At 37.0% G+C, this 18,361-nt stretch overlaps 1 protein-coding gene and 1 pseudogene across 1 annotated transcript; both read left to right on the top strand.

Moving 5' to 3' along the window:
• Nucleotides 1–3,049: 3,049 nt before the first annotated feature.
• LOC122687735 (olfactory receptor 4A47-like) lies at nt 3,050–4,033 on the top strand. The gene has a single exon (XM_043893367.1). It carries the CDS (start codon nt 3,050–3,052, stop codon nt 4,031–4,033), a length of 984 nt encoding a protein of 327 aa, XP_043749302.1.
• Nucleotides 4,034–14,462: 10,429 nt separating this feature from the next.
• LOC122687734 lies at nt 14,463–15,391 on the top strand (annotated as a pseudogene).
• Nucleotides 15,392–18,361: the final 2,970 nt, after the last annotated feature.

Raw genomic sequence — 18,361 nt, 5'->3', positions numbered from 1 at the left:
TTTAAAATGTAGTAGAAAATCCCAGTGAATTTAATTAAGCAAGAATCAGTCTTGGACATTTTCCAATTCCAAGACTTAATAAATGTCACTAGAAGGGATAAAATGTCCAGTGATCTTTGCCCCTAGTTGGAAAAAAAGATAATATCTTTTTAAAAACTGATAGAACGTTTTCAGAAGGTCCTTCTTAGGCTTAAAGAACTGAAGACGTGGATATCAAAATATCAAAAGAGAGAGAAAAAAAAGGAAAACAGCACAGGAATGTATTCAAAATCTCAAATCAACTGGTCTGGCCACACCAAAAGAACTGATTGAGGAGGACTAAACAGTTGAATTTTTTTTTTTTTTTTTGAAGGTAGTAAGGAAGTAAGTTACTTATAATAAATTTTCCTGGGAAGTGGTTAGTTGCTATCTTCCTGTATAAACATAGAGCTTGGTAGTCTTTTCAATAAATTATTTAAACATGGTAAACCCTTTTTTTTTTTTTTTGTAGTTGCCATGGTATTTCTCTTAAACAATCTACAATTCAATTAAAATGTCTTCTGAATAATCAGATGATTCCATGAAGAAAATTAATAGATAACTGAATGTAATAAATTATTTCCTCAAGTAATAATGCAGGCTTTCACTCTCTGTTGTAGTACTAGAATAAAGAGGAATTCCAGGTTTTTATGAGCAACATAAAAAAGCTTTCTTCAGATTGTGAGCAAGCCTCCACAAGGTACAACTGATAGTAAATTGTGGGAACCAGTCTTCACAGTGGTGTGACTTTATTATGTAAGAAATTTAATCATTTTGAAATAAATCAAAATTAGATTCCAGTTCTACTTTTCTTTTTTTTTCTATGTACAGTAGATAAAAGTTTTATTAGACTGCAGAATCTTGTCTCATGGAAATTAAGAAAAACGTGTTTCACACAAGACATTTTGCCATGAAGTGAAGTGAAGTTGCTCAGTCGTGTCCGACTCTTTGTGACCCCATGGACTGTAGCCTACTAGGCTCCTTGGTCCATGGGATTTTCCAGGCAAGAGTACTGGAGTGGGTTGCCATTTCCTTCTCCACCAGTTCTACTTTTATCACTTAAAGCTGCTTGACTTTGGGGAAGTTAGCTAGATGCTCTGAACCTCATTTTCTTAGACTATTACATGGTAATTGTTGCTGTTGTTTAGTGCTAAGCTGTCCTTCAACTCTTTTTGCTACCTCGTGGTCTGTACACTGCCAGGTTCCTCTGTTCATGGGATTTCTCAGGCAAGAATATTGGAGTGGGTTGCCGTTTAATCTTCTAGGGTTTTTTCCCAACCCATGGACCGAACCTCCATCTCCTGCTTTGAAAAGTGAGTTCTTTCACCTCTGAGCCTCACCCCCCAAAATGGTGGCTACAGTTCTTTTAACTGCAAATGTTAAATGTGATACATTAAATTGTGAGTGATGGATTGGAATCCACTGTTAGAGTTTAGAGCAGTTGAGTAATATGATCAGAACAAGATTTAAAGAGTAAAGTTTAGACTACTTCCAGAGAACAAATTGAAGGCCAGAATAAAAATGGAGAGATTTGGAAAGCTATGGCAGTGGGCAAAGAAGGAAATGGGGGACAAGGAATGACCAAATTTGTGTTATATTTTGAAAATGGAGACAGTAGGATTTAGTTGCTGCTGCTACTGCTGCTGCTAAGTCGCTTCCGTCGTGTCCAACTCTGTGTGACCCCATAGACGGCAACCCACCAGGCTCCTCAGTCCATGGGATTTTCCAGGCAAGAGTACTGGAGTGGGGTGCCATTGCCTTCTCCAGGATTTAACTAAAAGTATCAATAAGTAATATGAGAGCCAAAAGGGAGTGAAAAATACTGTTTTTATTTTTTTAAACAGTTACATCAAAGGTGGGACTATGCAGTGAGATGGGAGACAACTTTTTATTGTGTAAAATTTAAAATTTGTTTTATAAATACTAAACTGATATCCAACTGAGGAGGTCCAAAAATGCTGCCTATACATGTCTGGGAATTTGGTTAGAGATATGGACTGGAATTCCCTGGTGGCTCAGATGGTAAAGTGTCTGCCCAATATATAGGAGACCTAGGTTCGATCCTTGGGTTGGGAAGATCCCCTGGAGAACGAAATGGCAACCCACTCCAGTACTCTTGCCTAGAAAATTCTATGGACTGAGGGGCCTGGTGGGCTACAGTCCATGGGGTCACAAAGAGTTGGACACGAATGAGCAACTTCACTTTATGGACTGGAGACACAAATTTGACTGCTTCACTATTTATTGGTCAGAAAAAAAGAACAGTAACTAAAGACCCTAAGAAAAGTCTCAGTGAGTTCTGTGGCAACACAGAGCAGTGACTTTCTATTCATAGTTGAGCTGCTCACTCTGAATGTGTGTACTACTAATAGTTTATATGGGTATTTAGTATTACAATTTCAGAACTTTAGAAATGTTTTACCTTTTTATGGAATTCCCTTTCCATCTTTTCTTATTCTATCATCTTTCCTTTAAAACTCAGTTGATTTTTTTTTCCCCAGGAAATATCCTCTGAATTAGGTTTGCTATATCTCTACACTATGACTCTAAGTAGTAGTAGTGTTAGTCACTCGGTTGTATCCAAATCTTTGTGACCCCATGGATTCCTCTGTCCATGGAATTCTCCAGGCAAGAGTACTGGGGTGGGTTACCACTTCCTACTCCAAGGGATCTTCCTGACCCAGGGATTGAACCCAGGTCTCCCACATTGCAGGGAGATTCTTTACCATCTGAGCCACCAGGGAAGCCTGTGACTTTTAGCATCCTGTGAATATTCTTATAAAGCATCTTACACTGGTCTAGAATTGTTTAATGCCTCATTATGTACCATATCAATAAGAGTAGGATAGTATGACATCCATTTTGGTGATCACATTTTCTGAAACAATGGAGAAAAATAGGTGCTCTATACACATTGTGGTAATTGCATGGATACATAAAATGATTAATTTATAATGCACTTAAAAAATCTCACCCTTATTTTGTAGGTATACAGTTTCTAATATGTAAACTCAGCTCCTGTCCAGACTAGATGGAATCTAGGAACAATGCAACTTACTTTGTCCTCCTGGGCCTCACACAGAATCCAAAGGATCAGAAAGTCCTTTTTGTTATGTTCTTGCTCTTCTACACTTTGACTGTGGTGGGCAACCTGCTCATTATTGTGACTATAACTGTCAGTAAGACTCTGAACTCACCGATGTACTTTTTTCTTGCTAGCTTATCAATTATGGATGTTGCTTATTTATCTTCTATGACACCCAGATTGATTTCAGATTTGTTCTTTGGAGAAAATACTATATCTTTTGAAGCCTGCATGAGTCAACTGTTTATAGAGCACATTTTTGGTGGATCAGGAGTCTTCCTTCTGCTGGTGATGGCCTATGACCGCTATGTGGCCATCTGTAAGCCCTTGCATTATTTGGTTGTTATGAGGCAAAGGGTGTGTGTTGTGTTGCTGGTGGTATCATGGTTGGGAGGTTTTCTGCACTCAGTAAATCAGCTTAGCACTGTTTATGGGTCCCCATTCTGTGGCCCCAATGTCACTGATCACTTTTTATTTGATATGTTCCCCTTATTGGAACTCGTCTGTACTGACACTTATATCATTGGCATCTTAGTGTTGGCCAATGGAGGACTGATCTGCACTCTTGTTTTTCTGCTCTTACTCATCTCCTATGCAGTCATCTTGCACCCTTTGAAGAACCTGAGTCAGGAAGGGAGGCAGAAAGCCCTCCAGAAATGTGGTTCCCACATCACTGTTGTTGTCTGCTTCTTTGTTCCTTGTATTTTTATGTATGTAAGACCCGCTAAGACCTTCCCCATTGACAAATCATTGAGTGTATTTTTCACAATCATAACCCCCATGCTGAGCCCATTAATCTATAGTCTAAGAAATTCTGAGATGACTAATGCTATGAAGAAGCTCTGGAGAAAAAAATCAGATCAAATATTAAATAAGTACAATATCTATAATGAAGAAACTAATTTAGCTTTAGGACCAATTTCTTTGTAATGCAAAATCTTTATAAATGTGATGCAAGATTTCCTTCTTTCTAAAGTATTTGTAATAATTAAAACTGAACTGCTTGTTCATAAATAATGACAGTTTCTCTGCTAGCATGCAACCTCTCTCTCTGGTTTATCTGGTTTAATCATTGCACCTGGAGAGGTGGAATACATTTACAGTTAAGGCATCAAAAAATAAGGTAATATGTTAGTCAATGGAATTTTTATAGAATACACTGATTTTTAACTAACCTCTGGGTTTACTTTCATTACTTTCTCATTCTTAAAGTCAGATTCTTATCTTTTACCTTCATTCTAATTATTATAATAGTTGAATTGTTTAATGCTATATGGACCATATTCTTTATTCAATTTCATTTGCTTTACCACTTAACTTTTTAGTGTAAAATTTTTTAAAATCAAAATTGAAAATATAATAAATAATTATAAATATTAAATAAAGAATCCATGAAAAATGAAAGAGAGTAGAATAAACCTCATACATATCCCAAATCAGTGTCACCCTCTTCTCCCAGATGCAATCACTTTGTTTCTGAGATTCAACTAACAATCTTTACAAATACAAGTGTGTTGTCATATATGTTTATTTTGATGCCACTGTGTATAAACTTTTCACTACTTAGCCTTCTGAAGATCTTTAAATGCCAGGCCATATGTGTGCATGAGGGCTAAGCTATTTCAGTCATGTCCAATTTTTTGCCACCCTGGGGATGGTAGCCCTCCAGGCTCTTCATCCACAGGATTCTTCAGGCAAGAATACTGGAGTGGGTTGCCATAACTTTCTCCAAGGGATCTTCCCAACCCAGGGATCGAACCCTGTCTCTTATGTCTCCTGCACTGTCAGGCAGGTTCTTTACCACTAGCATCACCTGGGAAGCCCTACTAGTCCATATAGACTTAAGTAATTGTCAATTTTCTCATACTGCTTTACTTTTTTTAATGTAGAAATATTGGTTTATTAATTTGTAAAAAATGTACCATGATAATATATGATGTTGATTGTGTAGAATATATAGATATTCTCTGAAATATGTTCTCAATTTTTCTGTAAATCAAAAAGAATTTTCTTTTTAAAATTTTTATTTGTCGTGGCTCAGTAATAAAGAATCCTTCTGCCAATGCAGGAGACACAGGTTCAATCCCTGGGTAGGGATGACCCCCTGGTGAAGAAAACAGGAACCCATTCCAGTATTTTTGCCTGAATAATTCTATAGACAAAGGAACCTAATAGCCTACAGTTCACGGGGTTGCAAAAAGAGTCGGACGCAACTTAGCAACTAAACAGCAACATAGTTGATTTACAATGTGCTACTTTCTACCGTATAGCAAAGTGAATCAGATATAGGTATACATATATCCCCTCTGTTTTTGAATTTCTTTCTGTTTTGGTCACCACAGAGCAATGAGTAAAGCTCCCTGTGCTATGCAGCAAATTCTCATTAGTTACCTATTTTATACATAGTGTCAATACTCTATTTATGTCAATCCCAATTGCACAATTCATCCCTTGCCTGCATTTCTCCCTTGGCATCTGTATGTTTGTTTCCTACATCTGAGTCTCTATTTGTGCTTCATAAAGAAGATCATCTGTATCAATTTATTCAGATTCTACATATTTGTGTTATTATACAGTATTTGCATTTATCTTTCTGATGTACTTCACTCTGACAGTCTCTAGGTCCATCCATGTCTCTATAAATGACCCAGTTTCATTCCTTTCTATAGCTGTGTCATTCCTGGCTCTTACTCTACTTCTTTATAAAGATACAGTCTTTTTTTTTTTTTTTTATTAGTTGAAGGCTAATTACTTCACAACATTTCAGTGGGTTATGTCATACATTGACATGAATCAGCCATGGAATTACATGTATTCCCCATCCCGATCCCCCCTTCCACCTTCCTCTCCACCCGATACAGTCTTTATAAACTGGATATGACATGAGTTTGGGCAAACTCTGGGAGATGGTGAGGGACAGGGAGGCCTGGGGCACTGCAGTTCATGGGGTCACAAAGAGTCAGACATGACTGAGTGATTGAGCAACAAAGATGCACTAGAATTGATGTCCATGAAATAGAAAAGAACAAATATGACTCCTACCAGATCTTTTTCTTTTACTTTAAACTTTGTATTCTATTACTTTTGGTACAAGTTGCTCACTAAAGGCATGATGCCTATAGCTTAAAGAATATAATAGAAATGGCTCATCTCAGGTAAAAATGCCTTCTATGCATGAATATTAAAATAAAATACATTTGTTTAGCTCAAGGAAACTTCCTGACCAGGCCCACCACTGAATGACTGCAGGAAATAAGAAATTAACACATGCCCTCTGGAGTATGGCCAAAAGTAGAAAATATTTGCATCGACTTACTGCCTCTTAAAATTTTGCTCCTTCATTTTTGCTCATTCCATTTTTGTTTTATAAAGGAACTAGCACACAAACCCATGGACGATGATCCTTTCAAACACTAGCCCACTGTATCCTCTCTCCACTAGCTTTCTGAATAAAGTTCCCCTTCCTTGTTCTAACAACGTGTCTCTCCTTTTATTGGCCTGATGTGTGGCAAGCAGTACACACTTGGACACAATGACAAAAAGTCATTTTTATTATAATCTTAGCCAATCATTCACTTTAAAAGCCTCATTTTTATAGTTTTTCTCTTGTTGGTAGGGATTTTATGCTTAATATATTTCATGTGCATTTTTAAGGAATGGGTGATAGCTTTCAATATATTCTAATGGTTAAGAGCATAGTCTTTGAGAAAGATTCTTCTAAGATCAAATTTTAGCTTTGCCACTAATAATGCAAACTTTGGCAAAATATGCCTTTCTTATTTTTTATTAAATGGGGAATAATGAAGATATTTTCAAGATCAAAGAAAATAATCCAAGTAAGTTCTTAGACACCTGAAAGTGAAAGGAAAATGAAAGTTGTTCAGTCATGTCTGATGCTTTGTGACCCCATAGACTATAAGTCCTTGGAATTCTGCAGACCAGAATACTGGAATGGATAGCCTTTTCCTTCTTCAGGGGATCTTCCCAACCCAGGGATCAAACCTAGGTCTCCAGCATTACAGGCAGATTCTTTAGGAACTGAACTTAAGTGCTCATTAATGTTAGTTATTTTGAACACTTTATTGCCAACGATAAGTCCTGTAAATTGTAATAGAACTACTCACATGGAGTAGAGTGTTAAACTAATAATAAACTCTCTAGAGTGTTAAACTAATAAATGTATAACATATATATATATATATATATATATATATATATATATATATATATATGTCTCCCATGGTGGCTCAGTTGGTAAAGAATTCCCTTGCAATGCAATAGAGCTCCTGCAATGCAGGATACCTGGGTTCAAACCTGGGTAGTGAAGATCCTCTGAAGAAGGAAATGGAAACACACTTCACTATCCTTGCCTGGGAAATCTCATGGACAGAGGATCCTGGCAGTCTACAGTCCATGGGGTCGCAAGAGATGAACATGACTTAGTGACTGAACCACCAAGTATATATGTCTGTGTGTGGGTTTCTGTTTATATATATGAGCAGTCAGTCAGTTCAGTTGCTCAGTCATTTCCAACTCTTTACGACTCCAAGAACTGCAGCACACCAGGCCTCCCTGTCAATCACCAACTCCCAGAGTCTACCCAAACCCATGTCCATCGACTCGATGATGCCATCCAGCCTTGTCATCCTCTGTCGTCCCCTTCTTCTCCTGCCCCCAATCCCTCCCAGCATTAGGGTCTTTTCCAATGAGTCAACACTTCACATCAGGTGGCCAAAGTATTGGAGTTTCAGCTTCAACATCAGTCCTTCCAATGAACACCCAGGACTGATCTCCTTTAGGATGGACTGCTTGGATCTTCCTGCAGTCCAAGGGACTCTCAAGAGTCTTCTCCAACATCACAGTTCAAAAGGATCAATTCTTCAGCGCTGAGCCTTCTTCACCGTCCAACTCTCACATCCATACATGACTACTGGAAAAACCATAGCCTTGACTAGATGGATCTTTGTTGGCAAAGTAATGTCTCTGCTTTTAAAATATGCTATCTAGGTTGGTCATAACTTTCCTTCCAAGGAGTAAGTGTCTTTTAATTTCATGGCTGCAATCACCATCTGCAGTGATTTTGGAGCCCCCAAAGATAAAGTCTGACACTGTTTCCACTGTTTCCCCATCTATTTCTCATGAAGTGATGGGACCAGATGCCATGATCTTGGTTTTCTGAATGCTGAGCTTTAAGCCAACTTTTTCACTCTCCTCCTTTACTTTCATCAAGAGGCTTTTTAGCTCCTCTTCACTTTCTGCCATAAGGGTGGTGTCATCTGCATATCTGAGGTTATTGATATTTCTCCTGGTAATCTTGATTCCAGCTTTTGCTTCATTCAGCCCAGCATTTCTCATGATTTACTCTGCATATAAGTTAAATAATTAGGGTGACAACACACAGCCTTGACATACTCCTTTTCTTATTTGGAACCAGTCTGTTGTTCCATGTCCAATTATAACTGTTGCTTCCTGACCTGCATACAGGTTTCTTAAGAGGCAGGTCAGGTGGTCTGGTATTCCCATCTCTTTCAGAATTGTCCACAGTTTATTGTGATCCACACAGTCAAAGGCTTTGACATAGTCAATAAAGCAGAAATAGATGTTTTTCTGGAACTCTCTTGCTTTTTCCATGATCCAGCAGATGTTGGCAATTTGATCTCTGGTTCCTCTGCCTTTTCTAAAACCAGCTTGAACATCTGGAAGTCCACGGTTCACGTATTGCTGAAGCCTGGCTTGGAGAATTTTGAGCATTACTTTACTAGCATGTGAGATGAGTGCAATTGTGTGGTAGTTTGAGCATTCTTTGGGATTACCTTTCTTTGGGATTGAAAGGAAAACTGACCTTTTCCAGTCCTGTGGCCACTGCTGAGTTTTCCAAATTTGCTGGCAAATTGAGTGCAGCACTTTCACAGCATCATCTTTCAGGATTTGAAATAGCTCAACTGGAATTCCATCACCTCCACTAGCTTTAATAAGGCGCACTTGACATCACATTCCAGGATGCCTGGCTCTGGGTGAGTGAATACACCATCGTAATTATCTGGGTCGTGAAGATCTTTTTAATGCAATTCTTCTGTGTATTCTTGCCACCTCTTCTTAATATCTTCTGCTTCTGTTAGGTCCATGCCATTTCTGTCCTTTATTGAGCCCATCTTTGCATGAAATGTTCCCTTGGTATCTCTAATTTTCTTGAAGAGATCTCTAGTCTTTCCCATTCTATTGTTTTCCTCTATTTATTTGCATTGATCTCTGAGGAAGTTTTTTTTTGTTTGTTTGTTTCTTTTTTTTTTTTTTTTAATCTCTCCTTGCTATTCTTTGGAACTCTCCATTCAGATGGGAATATCTTTCTTTTCCTCCTTTGCTTTTCACTTTTCTTTTCACAGCTATTTGTAAGGCCTCCTCAGACATCCATTTTGCTTTTTGCATTTCCTTTCCATGGAGATGGTCTTAATTCCTGTCTCCTGTACGATGTCACAAGCCTTTGTCCATAGTTCATCAGGCTTTCTGTCTATCATATCTAGTCCCTTGAATCTATTTCTCACTTCCACTGTATATTCATAAGGGATTTGATTTAGGTCATGCCTGAATGATCTAGTGGTTTTTACCTACTTTCTTCAATTTAAGTCTGAATTTGGCAATATGGAGTTCATGATTTGAGCCATAGCCAGCTCCCAGTGTTGTTTTTGCTGACTGTATAGAGCTTCTCCATCTTTGGCCACAAAGAATATAATCAATGTGATTTCGGTGTTGACCATCTGGTGATGTCCATGTGTAGAGTCTTCTCTTATGTTGTTGGAACAGGGTGTTTGCTATGACCAGTGTTTTCTCTTGATAAAACTCTATTAGCCTTTGCTCTGCTTCATTCTGTACTCCAAGGCCAAATTTGCCTGTTACTCCAGGTGTTTCTTGACTTCCTACTTTTGCATTCCAGTCCCCTATAAGGAAAAGGACATCTTTTTTTGGTGTTAGTTCTAAAAGGTCTTGTAGGTCTTCATAGAACCGTTCAACTTCAGCTTCTTTCGTGTTCCTTGTTGGGACATAGGCTTGGATTACAGTGATATTGATTGGTTTGCCTTGGAAATGAACAGAGATCATTTTGTCATTTTTGAGATTATTGTGTGTGTGTGTATATACACATACACATATATATGTATACATATATATATGAATTCATTCATTAATCTAATTTTAGGAAAGGTTGTGCATAATTTCTCTCTCTCAGCTGGGAAGAACACTGTGAAAGCTGACTGGCCTTGTATGCATTCTTGCTTCTAATGGTACTTTATATCCTTGGCCTTACTTGAATTTCTTTTTCTTATCCTTTCCTTATAAACTGGCCCTGTATTTTCAAAAGTTGAAGTGACACAGCTGTAAGTCTGAGTCCCCTAACAACACGTGTGTGATAAGTCAAAACTTGATTTTGCTATGAACATGAATTCATTATAACATGCTAGTAGTATATGTAAAGACTCCAAATATAGGAAGTTAAGAAGCAGTATAGGGTGTCTGTTTTGTTCAGTATCACATGTCCTGAGCTAGAAGAGAATTTGTCCCAGAATCCACCAGGGAAGCCCAAATTAATGCTTAATTAATATTTATTGAATGAATGACCATCATGTCTAATTAACCCTCTTAGAAGTAACTGCTTGTGCAAACAAAATAAAACAAAACAAACAAACAAACAAAAAAAACACACGCACAAAAGTGGGAGGCTCTTATTAACTGAATGCTTCTGAAATCGATGACATTCCACTAAAAGTGATGACGATGTGGGGAGTTTTATGTCTGGTACATGGGAAAGTTCTCATCTGAAGGCACTGAATTATGTCTATCTATTCTATCCAGTTAAATGTCTTAGAGAATCTTTGGATGGTTTGGTTTACAGATTCTAATCTGAGCTACAGTTAACAACTTGCCGAAGCACACCCGAAAAGGACAGGAATCCTCAAGGAGATGCTGTACTGTTGATGCTAATCATGCTGTTGTTGGTTAAACTAAAATGGTGCCGCCTCTTTCCTGACCTAAGAACCACTGCGTTATTCATTGTATGTTTTCATAGTATGCAAATTCAACATCCCTTCATAATGAAAAAAAAAAAAAAAAATCCCCAACAAATTGAGTATAGAAGGAAAGTACCAAACATAATTAAGGCTGTATCTGACAGAACCACAGCTCATATTGTACTCAACTTTCAAAAGTTGAAAGCTTTCTCCTTAAAATATGAAGCAAGACAAGTGCACACTCTATATACTCCTTTATAACTTAAGACTGCAATAAAAAAAATCTGTTAAATTTTATAATTTTTTTCTACACATAGCCCAGGTCATATCTGGAATGAGATAATTTAACTTAATATTTAGTTATTTTGACTATCTGTAATGGTGCTTCCAATGCTAGCCAGTTTTATCATTTAGATCTCAGCTTAAACATCACCTTTTAAGAAAGGTCTTCTCTGATTACAGTATGCACAGTAGAATTCTCCCTCTTATTTCTATCACAGTACCCAATTTGTTTTCTTATAAGCATTGCATAAGACTACAACTAATTTATTAAATTGTCTCCTTCTTCACTGTCTGACTCTAGTATGAAAATATAAAGTGCGTGTGGGAAGAAACTTTTACATGGCTTGCTTCCTGTTTATCAGTTGCTGTGTCCTCACGCATAACACAGTTACTGGTATAAAATAGCTATCTTTTTATTAAATTATGAAAAATAATTTGACAAAAACATAAATATTATATCCAAACTACTGATAACATTTTATGTGTAACAAATGTCAAGACAGGATAAACTGAGTATGAAATATAAAGAATGACAAACTTGCTATGGCAATTGTGGAGACACTTGGTGAATTAATCTTCACTGGAACAAAATTATTGGGCTGATATTTTGTTATTTGGAAAGAGTCTAAAAATGGTTATAGAGCTGTTTTTTTCTCCCTGTGATATCTTTTTAACCCTAATTCTGTGATGTGGTTTAATAGTATCTTTACATATACATGTTGCTTTAAAATGTAGTGGAAAATCCCAGTGAATTTAATTAAACAAGAATCAGTCTTGGACCCATGCCAATTCTGACAATAATAAATAAAATCAGAATAGATTAAATGTCCAGTGATTTTTTTTTACACTATTGGGAAATATGATGATATCTTTTTAAGAACATATATACATTTTCAGTATGTTCTTTGTTAAGCTTAATGCAATGCGTTAAGAGAAAGAAAGAAAGAAAAGCAGCACAAGAAAATAGCATGTCAACATTTCAATTCAACTTTCAACTAGTCCGACCATGGGGTCTCAAATTGTTGGACATGACTGAGCTGAACTGAACTGAGTTTTATCAAACCAACTTGATTGAATGAAAAGGACTAAATAATTGAATGGAATTTTTCTATACTAAAATAGGTAGGGAAAGAACTTACTTGAGATCAATTTCCCTGGGAAAAGGCTAGTTCCTGTCTTCCCATGGAAATAGAAGATTTGCAATTCTTTTGGTTAAATTATCCTAGAATGGTAAACTTTTTTTCTTTCTTTTTTTCTTTTTTAGTGCACTCTGTGCAATTTCTTTAGTCTACAGTGAAAATGGAAATCTTCTGAATAATCAGACAAGTCCATGGAGGAAATAAGCAGCTGAATAAAGGAAAAATATCCTCAAGCAGTCTTTTGATCTCTGTTGTCATACTGGATGAGAAGATTTCCAAGGCTTCATGAGTGAGTTAATACATCTTTCAGATTGTGAACATTTCTCCACAAGGTGAGACTTAAATAGATAGTGGAATTCAGGCTTCACAGCTGTGTGACTATCCCGTGTAAGAGAGTAAGCTGTTCTGAAGCAAGTCAAACTTCAATTCCAGTTCTAGTTTTATCAGATAAAGTGTGTGACCTTAGGGAAATTACTTCAAATAAAATGTGAGAAATGCCATTATGGAGACTGTAATATGAAGTGTGATATATTAAATGGTGAGTGCATGATTGGAATCCATCTTGGTAGCTTTGAGCAGTTGAGTGATATGCATTCATGCATGCTCAGTCTCTTCAGTTGTGTCTGACTGTGTGACTGTATGGACTGTAGCCCACTAGGCTCTTCTGTCTATGGGATTCTCCAGGCAAGAATACTGCAGTGAATTGCCATGCCCTCCTCCAGGAGGTCTTCCCGAATCTGGGACTGAACCCTCTTCTCACGTCTCCTGCATTAGTAGGTGGGTTCTTTACCACTAGAACCAGAACACAATTTAAAAAAAAAAAATCACTTGGACTGCTTCAGGAGAACAAATTGCTTGAGGTGAGAATAAAATAGGACATAATTGGGGAGAGGAAATTGCACTGGGCCAGGAAGGAAATGAGGGTAGGGAAGGATTAAATTTGTGATACATTTTGAAATTAGAGACTAGAGGATTTGGTAAAGCTCTGAAAAAGGCATATGAGATCAATAAGTGAGTGAAAAGCACTCTGAGATTTGCTTTTTTTTTTTGGTCTGAGCAAATATATTGAAGGTGATATCATTTAATGAGACGAGGAACAGGATTTCTTTATTGAAAAAATATTTCTTGTGAAAATACCAAATTGATATCCAATTAGAAATGTCCAAAATTGGAGGTGTTACATGTACAAGATTCAAAATAAGTGCACGCATTCAGGCTGGAGACACAAAATTACACTATTTCAGTAATTACTGCTCAGGAAGAAAGAGGAATATTTTACTAAAGACCCCAAGTGAGTTTTGAAACAATCCAGGTTACTGACTTTATACCTAAAGTTTGATCTGCTCTCACTGAATATGTAAATTATATTACATGGGACTCAGTGGTGCACATTTGGAATTTCATAAATGGGGTATCTTTCAGTGGAATTCCCTTTTCATCTTTCCTTGTTCTTTTACTTTTCCTTGAAAGCTTAATCAAAGCATTACTTCCTCTCAGAGGTCTTCCCTTATTCCAGATTGATTGATATAATCTGACACTGTGACTCTTAGCATTGTATGGATATTCTGTAATGGCCTTTAATGCATTGGCCTGGAATTGTTTGATCCCTTGCTATGTGTCATATCACTGAAGATAGGGAAATATGCCTTATTCAAGTTGGTAATTATAATGCTTGTGATGTATTTGACATAGAAACTCCATATACATTGTTTTAATTGAATGGATTAATAAAAAGATTAATTTAAAATGCATGTTGAGGTTTGACAGAAAACAAAATTCTGTAGATCAACTACCCTTCAATTGAAAAAATAAATATGCATATTATTTAAAATGAGTAAAGGGAATAGGGACAAATGAAAAATAAATAAATAAATAAATAAAATGCATTTAAAAGTGTTCTCCCTTGTTTTGCAGGTAAATTGCTTCCATCCAGATTAGATGGAACCAAGGAACAATGTAACTTATTTCATCCTCCTGGGCCTCACACAGAATCCAAAGGAACAGAAAGTCCTTTTTGTTCTGTTCTTGCTTGTCTACATTTTGACTGTGATGGGCAACTTGCTCATTGTTGTGACGATAACTTTCAGTAAGACCCTGAATTCACCTATGTATTTTTTTCTTGCTAGCTTGTCATTTATAGATTTAATTTACTCTTCTTCCATTTCCCCCAGATTTATTTCAGACTTGTTCTTTGGGGTAAATACAATATCCTTCCAATTTTGTATGACCCAGCTCTTTACTGAACACCTTTTTGGAGGATCAGAGGTCTTCCTTCTGCTGGTGATGGCCTATGACCGCTATGTGGCCATCTGTAAGCCCTTGCATTACTTGGTCATCATGAGGCAGAGGGTGTGTGTTGTACTTCTGGTGGTGTCCTGTGTTGGAGGTTGTCTACACTCAGTAATTCAACTTAGCACTGTTTATGGGCTCCCATTCTGTGGCCCCAACGTCATTGATCACTATATGTGTGACATGTACCCCTTATTGGAACTCGTCTGTACTGACACCTATGTCATTGGCATCTTAGTGGTGGCCAATGGAGGACTGAGCTCTGCCATGGTTTTTCTGCTCTACTTGTCTCCTATGGAGTCATCCTGCACTCTCTGAAGAACCTGAGTCAGGAAGGGAGGTGGAAAGCCCTCCAGACCTGTGGCTCCCACATCACTGTGGTTTTCTGCTTCTTTGTCCCCTGCATTTTCATGTATTCAAGACCTGCTAAGACCTTTCCCTTTGACAAATCATTGAGCGTGTTTTACACAGTCATAACCCCCATGCTGAACCCATTAATCTACAGTCTAAGAAATTCTGAGATGACTAATGCTATGAAGAAACTCTGGAGAAACACAACGAGATCAAGTATTAAATAAGTGTGTTATTCATCAGGAAGAAACTACTTTAGCCTTAGAAACAATTTATTTGGAATGTTGAAATGTTTATAAATGAGATGCAAGCTTTCCTTTGTTCTAAAGGATTTACAATAATTAAATTAAAGAATGAACTATTTTTTTTTTTTAGAAATAATGATAGTTTCCTTGCTAAATGTACACTCTATCATGCCTGATTTATGATTGCACTTAAAGAGGTGGAATACATTCAGTGGGACATCAATAAATAGCATTTAATGAATTAGTCAATGAAATTTTTATAGAGCACACTAATTTTTAATTAACTTCTGCATTTACTTTCATTACTTTCCGTTCTTGGTTTTAAGTTGAATTCTCATACTTTACCTCATTCTTATTATTATACCAGTTAACACTTTAACTCTATATGGACCATTCTTTTTTTTCTATTTCATTTGCTTTACACATGAATGTTTTAGTATAATATTTAATTTTAAATCAAAATTGAAAACAAGATGAATAAGTTTAAATACTAAATATAGAAGCCAGGCAAATGAAAGTAGAATAAACCTCATGCACATCACAAAACATGTTCCCCAGTACTTCCAAATGCAGTCATTCAGTTTCTGAAATTCAACTAATATTTTGAAAGTACAAGTGTATATACACACACACACACACACACACACACACACACATATGTGTGTGTGTGTGTGTGTGTGTTTATGTCTCTGGGTATAAATTTTCCTTTGCACTACTTAGCCTTCTGAATATCTTTACATACCAGTGCATATTCAGTTCGGTTCAGTTCAGTTGCTCAGTTGTGTCTGACTCTTTGCGACCCCATGAATTGCAGCATGCCAGGCCTCCCTGTCCATCACCAACTCCTGGAGTTTACTCAAACTCATGTCCATCGAGTCGGTGATGCCATCCAGCCATCTCATCTTCTGTCATTCCCTTCTCCTCCTTCCCCCAATCCCTCCCAGCATCAGGGTCTTTTCCAAGGAGTCAATTATTCACATGAGGTGGCCAAAGTATTGGAGTTTCAGCTTCAGTGTCAGTCCTTCTGATGAACACCCAGGGCTGATCTCCTTTAGGATAGACTGGTTGGATCTCCTTGCAGTCCATATAGACCTAACTAATTCTCAGTTTCCTCATACTGCTTTGTTTTTATGTATAAATACTCACTTATTAATTTGTAACAACTGAACCATTAGCAATATAAGAATTTTAATTGTGTGGAATATACAGAAATTTTCTGAAATATGTTCTCAGTTTTTCTGTAAATCTAAAAACATTCTCTTTTTAAATTTTTATTGCAGTATACAGTCCATAGGGTCGCAAAGAGTTGGACACGTTTGAAGCAACTTAGCACACATGCTCGCATAGTTGCTTTACAGTGTTGTGCTACTTTCTGCTGTACAGCAAAGTGAATCACCTACACATACACATATAGCTCTGGTCTTCTTCGAGTTTCTTATTTAGGTCACCACAGAGAATTGAGTAGTGTCAATGCATAGGTTCTCATTAGTTACCTATTTTATTACTCATTATTCTACCCAAAACATCAATAGTGTGCATATATATATCAGTCCCAATATCATAATTCATTCTACACCTGCTTTCCCCCCATAGTATCCATATGTTTGTTCTCTACTTCTGGGTGTCTATTTCTGTTTTGTACATAAGATCATTTATATCATTTTTTTTAACAGAGTCTACATATATACATTATTATACAATATTTGCATTTCTCTTTCTGACATACTTCACTGTGTATGTCATTCTCTAGGCCCATCCATGTCTCTATAAATGACCCAATTTTTTTTTTTTTCATTTTTATGGTTGAGTCATTCCTGGTTATGGCTTTACTCTTTATATAGATACACTAAAATCAATGTCACTGTAATGGGAAAGAACAAACATGACTCCATACTGGATCTGTTTTACTTTAAACTTTGTATTCTATTACTGTTGCTACAAGTGAATCACTAAAGAGATGTTGCCTGTAGCTAATAGAATACAAAAGAAATGGTCCATCTCTGGGAATGCTGCCTCCCATGCCTAAACATTAATATAAATATTAATATAAATTAAATATAATATAATATTAATATAAATTATATTTATTTAGAGCAAGGAACAGAGAAGGCAATGGCACCCCACTCCAGTACTCTTGCCTTGTCACTAAGAGTCAGACACGACTTCACTTTCATGCATTGGAGAATCCCAGGGATGGGGGGGCCTGGTGGGCTGCCATCTATGGGGTCGCACACAGTCGGACACAACTAAAGTGACTTAGCAGCAGCAGCAGCAGTTCAAGGAAACATTCTGACCAGTCTCCCCTGGGAATGACTGCAGGAAAGAAGAAAATAATGCATATCCTCTGTAGTCTGGCCAGAACCAGGAAATATTTGCATCAACATAACCTTTTTGGCTTCCCTGGTGGCTCAGATGGTAAAGACTCCATGTGCAATGCAGGAGACCTGGTTCTGATCCCTGGGTTGGGATAATCTCCTGAAAGAGAGCATGGCAACCCACTTCAGTATTCTTGCCTAGGGAATCCCCGTGGACAGAGGAGCCTGGCGGACTCCTGTTCCTGGGGTCATAAAGAGTCAGGCATGACTGAGTGACTAAACACATGCAATCACCTTTTTTACTTTACCCCTTAACCTCTCTGTTTTTATTCTATAAGGAAACTAGAACCCAAATCCAGGCAAGATGGTCCTTTTGAACACTAGTCTATCATATCCTCACTCTACTAGCTTTCTGAAGAAATTTGCCACCCCTTACCCTAAAAATTTGTGTCTCAATTTGTTGTCCTAACACAGTGCAAGAAATACAAACTTGGACTTGATATAAAAAGCTCATTTTTCTTATAATGTTAACCAGTCAATCATTTTAAGAACCTTGTTTTTGTAGTTTTCTATTTTAGTTGGATTTTTATATATGATATATTTCATGGACATTTTTTAGGAATAAGTGAAAAGTTTT

The sequence above is a fragment of the Cervus elaphus genome, chromosome 32 (genome assembly GCF_910594005.1).
Source record: "Cervus elaphus chromosome 32, mCerEla1.1, whole genome shotgun sequence".
Taxonomy (NCBI): domain Eukaryota; kingdom Metazoa; phylum Chordata; class Mammalia; order Artiodactyla; family Cervidae; genus Cervus; species Cervus elaphus.
The sequence above is the reverse complement of the archived record's forward strand: the minus strand, read 5'-3'. Positions and strand labels throughout refer to the sequence as shown.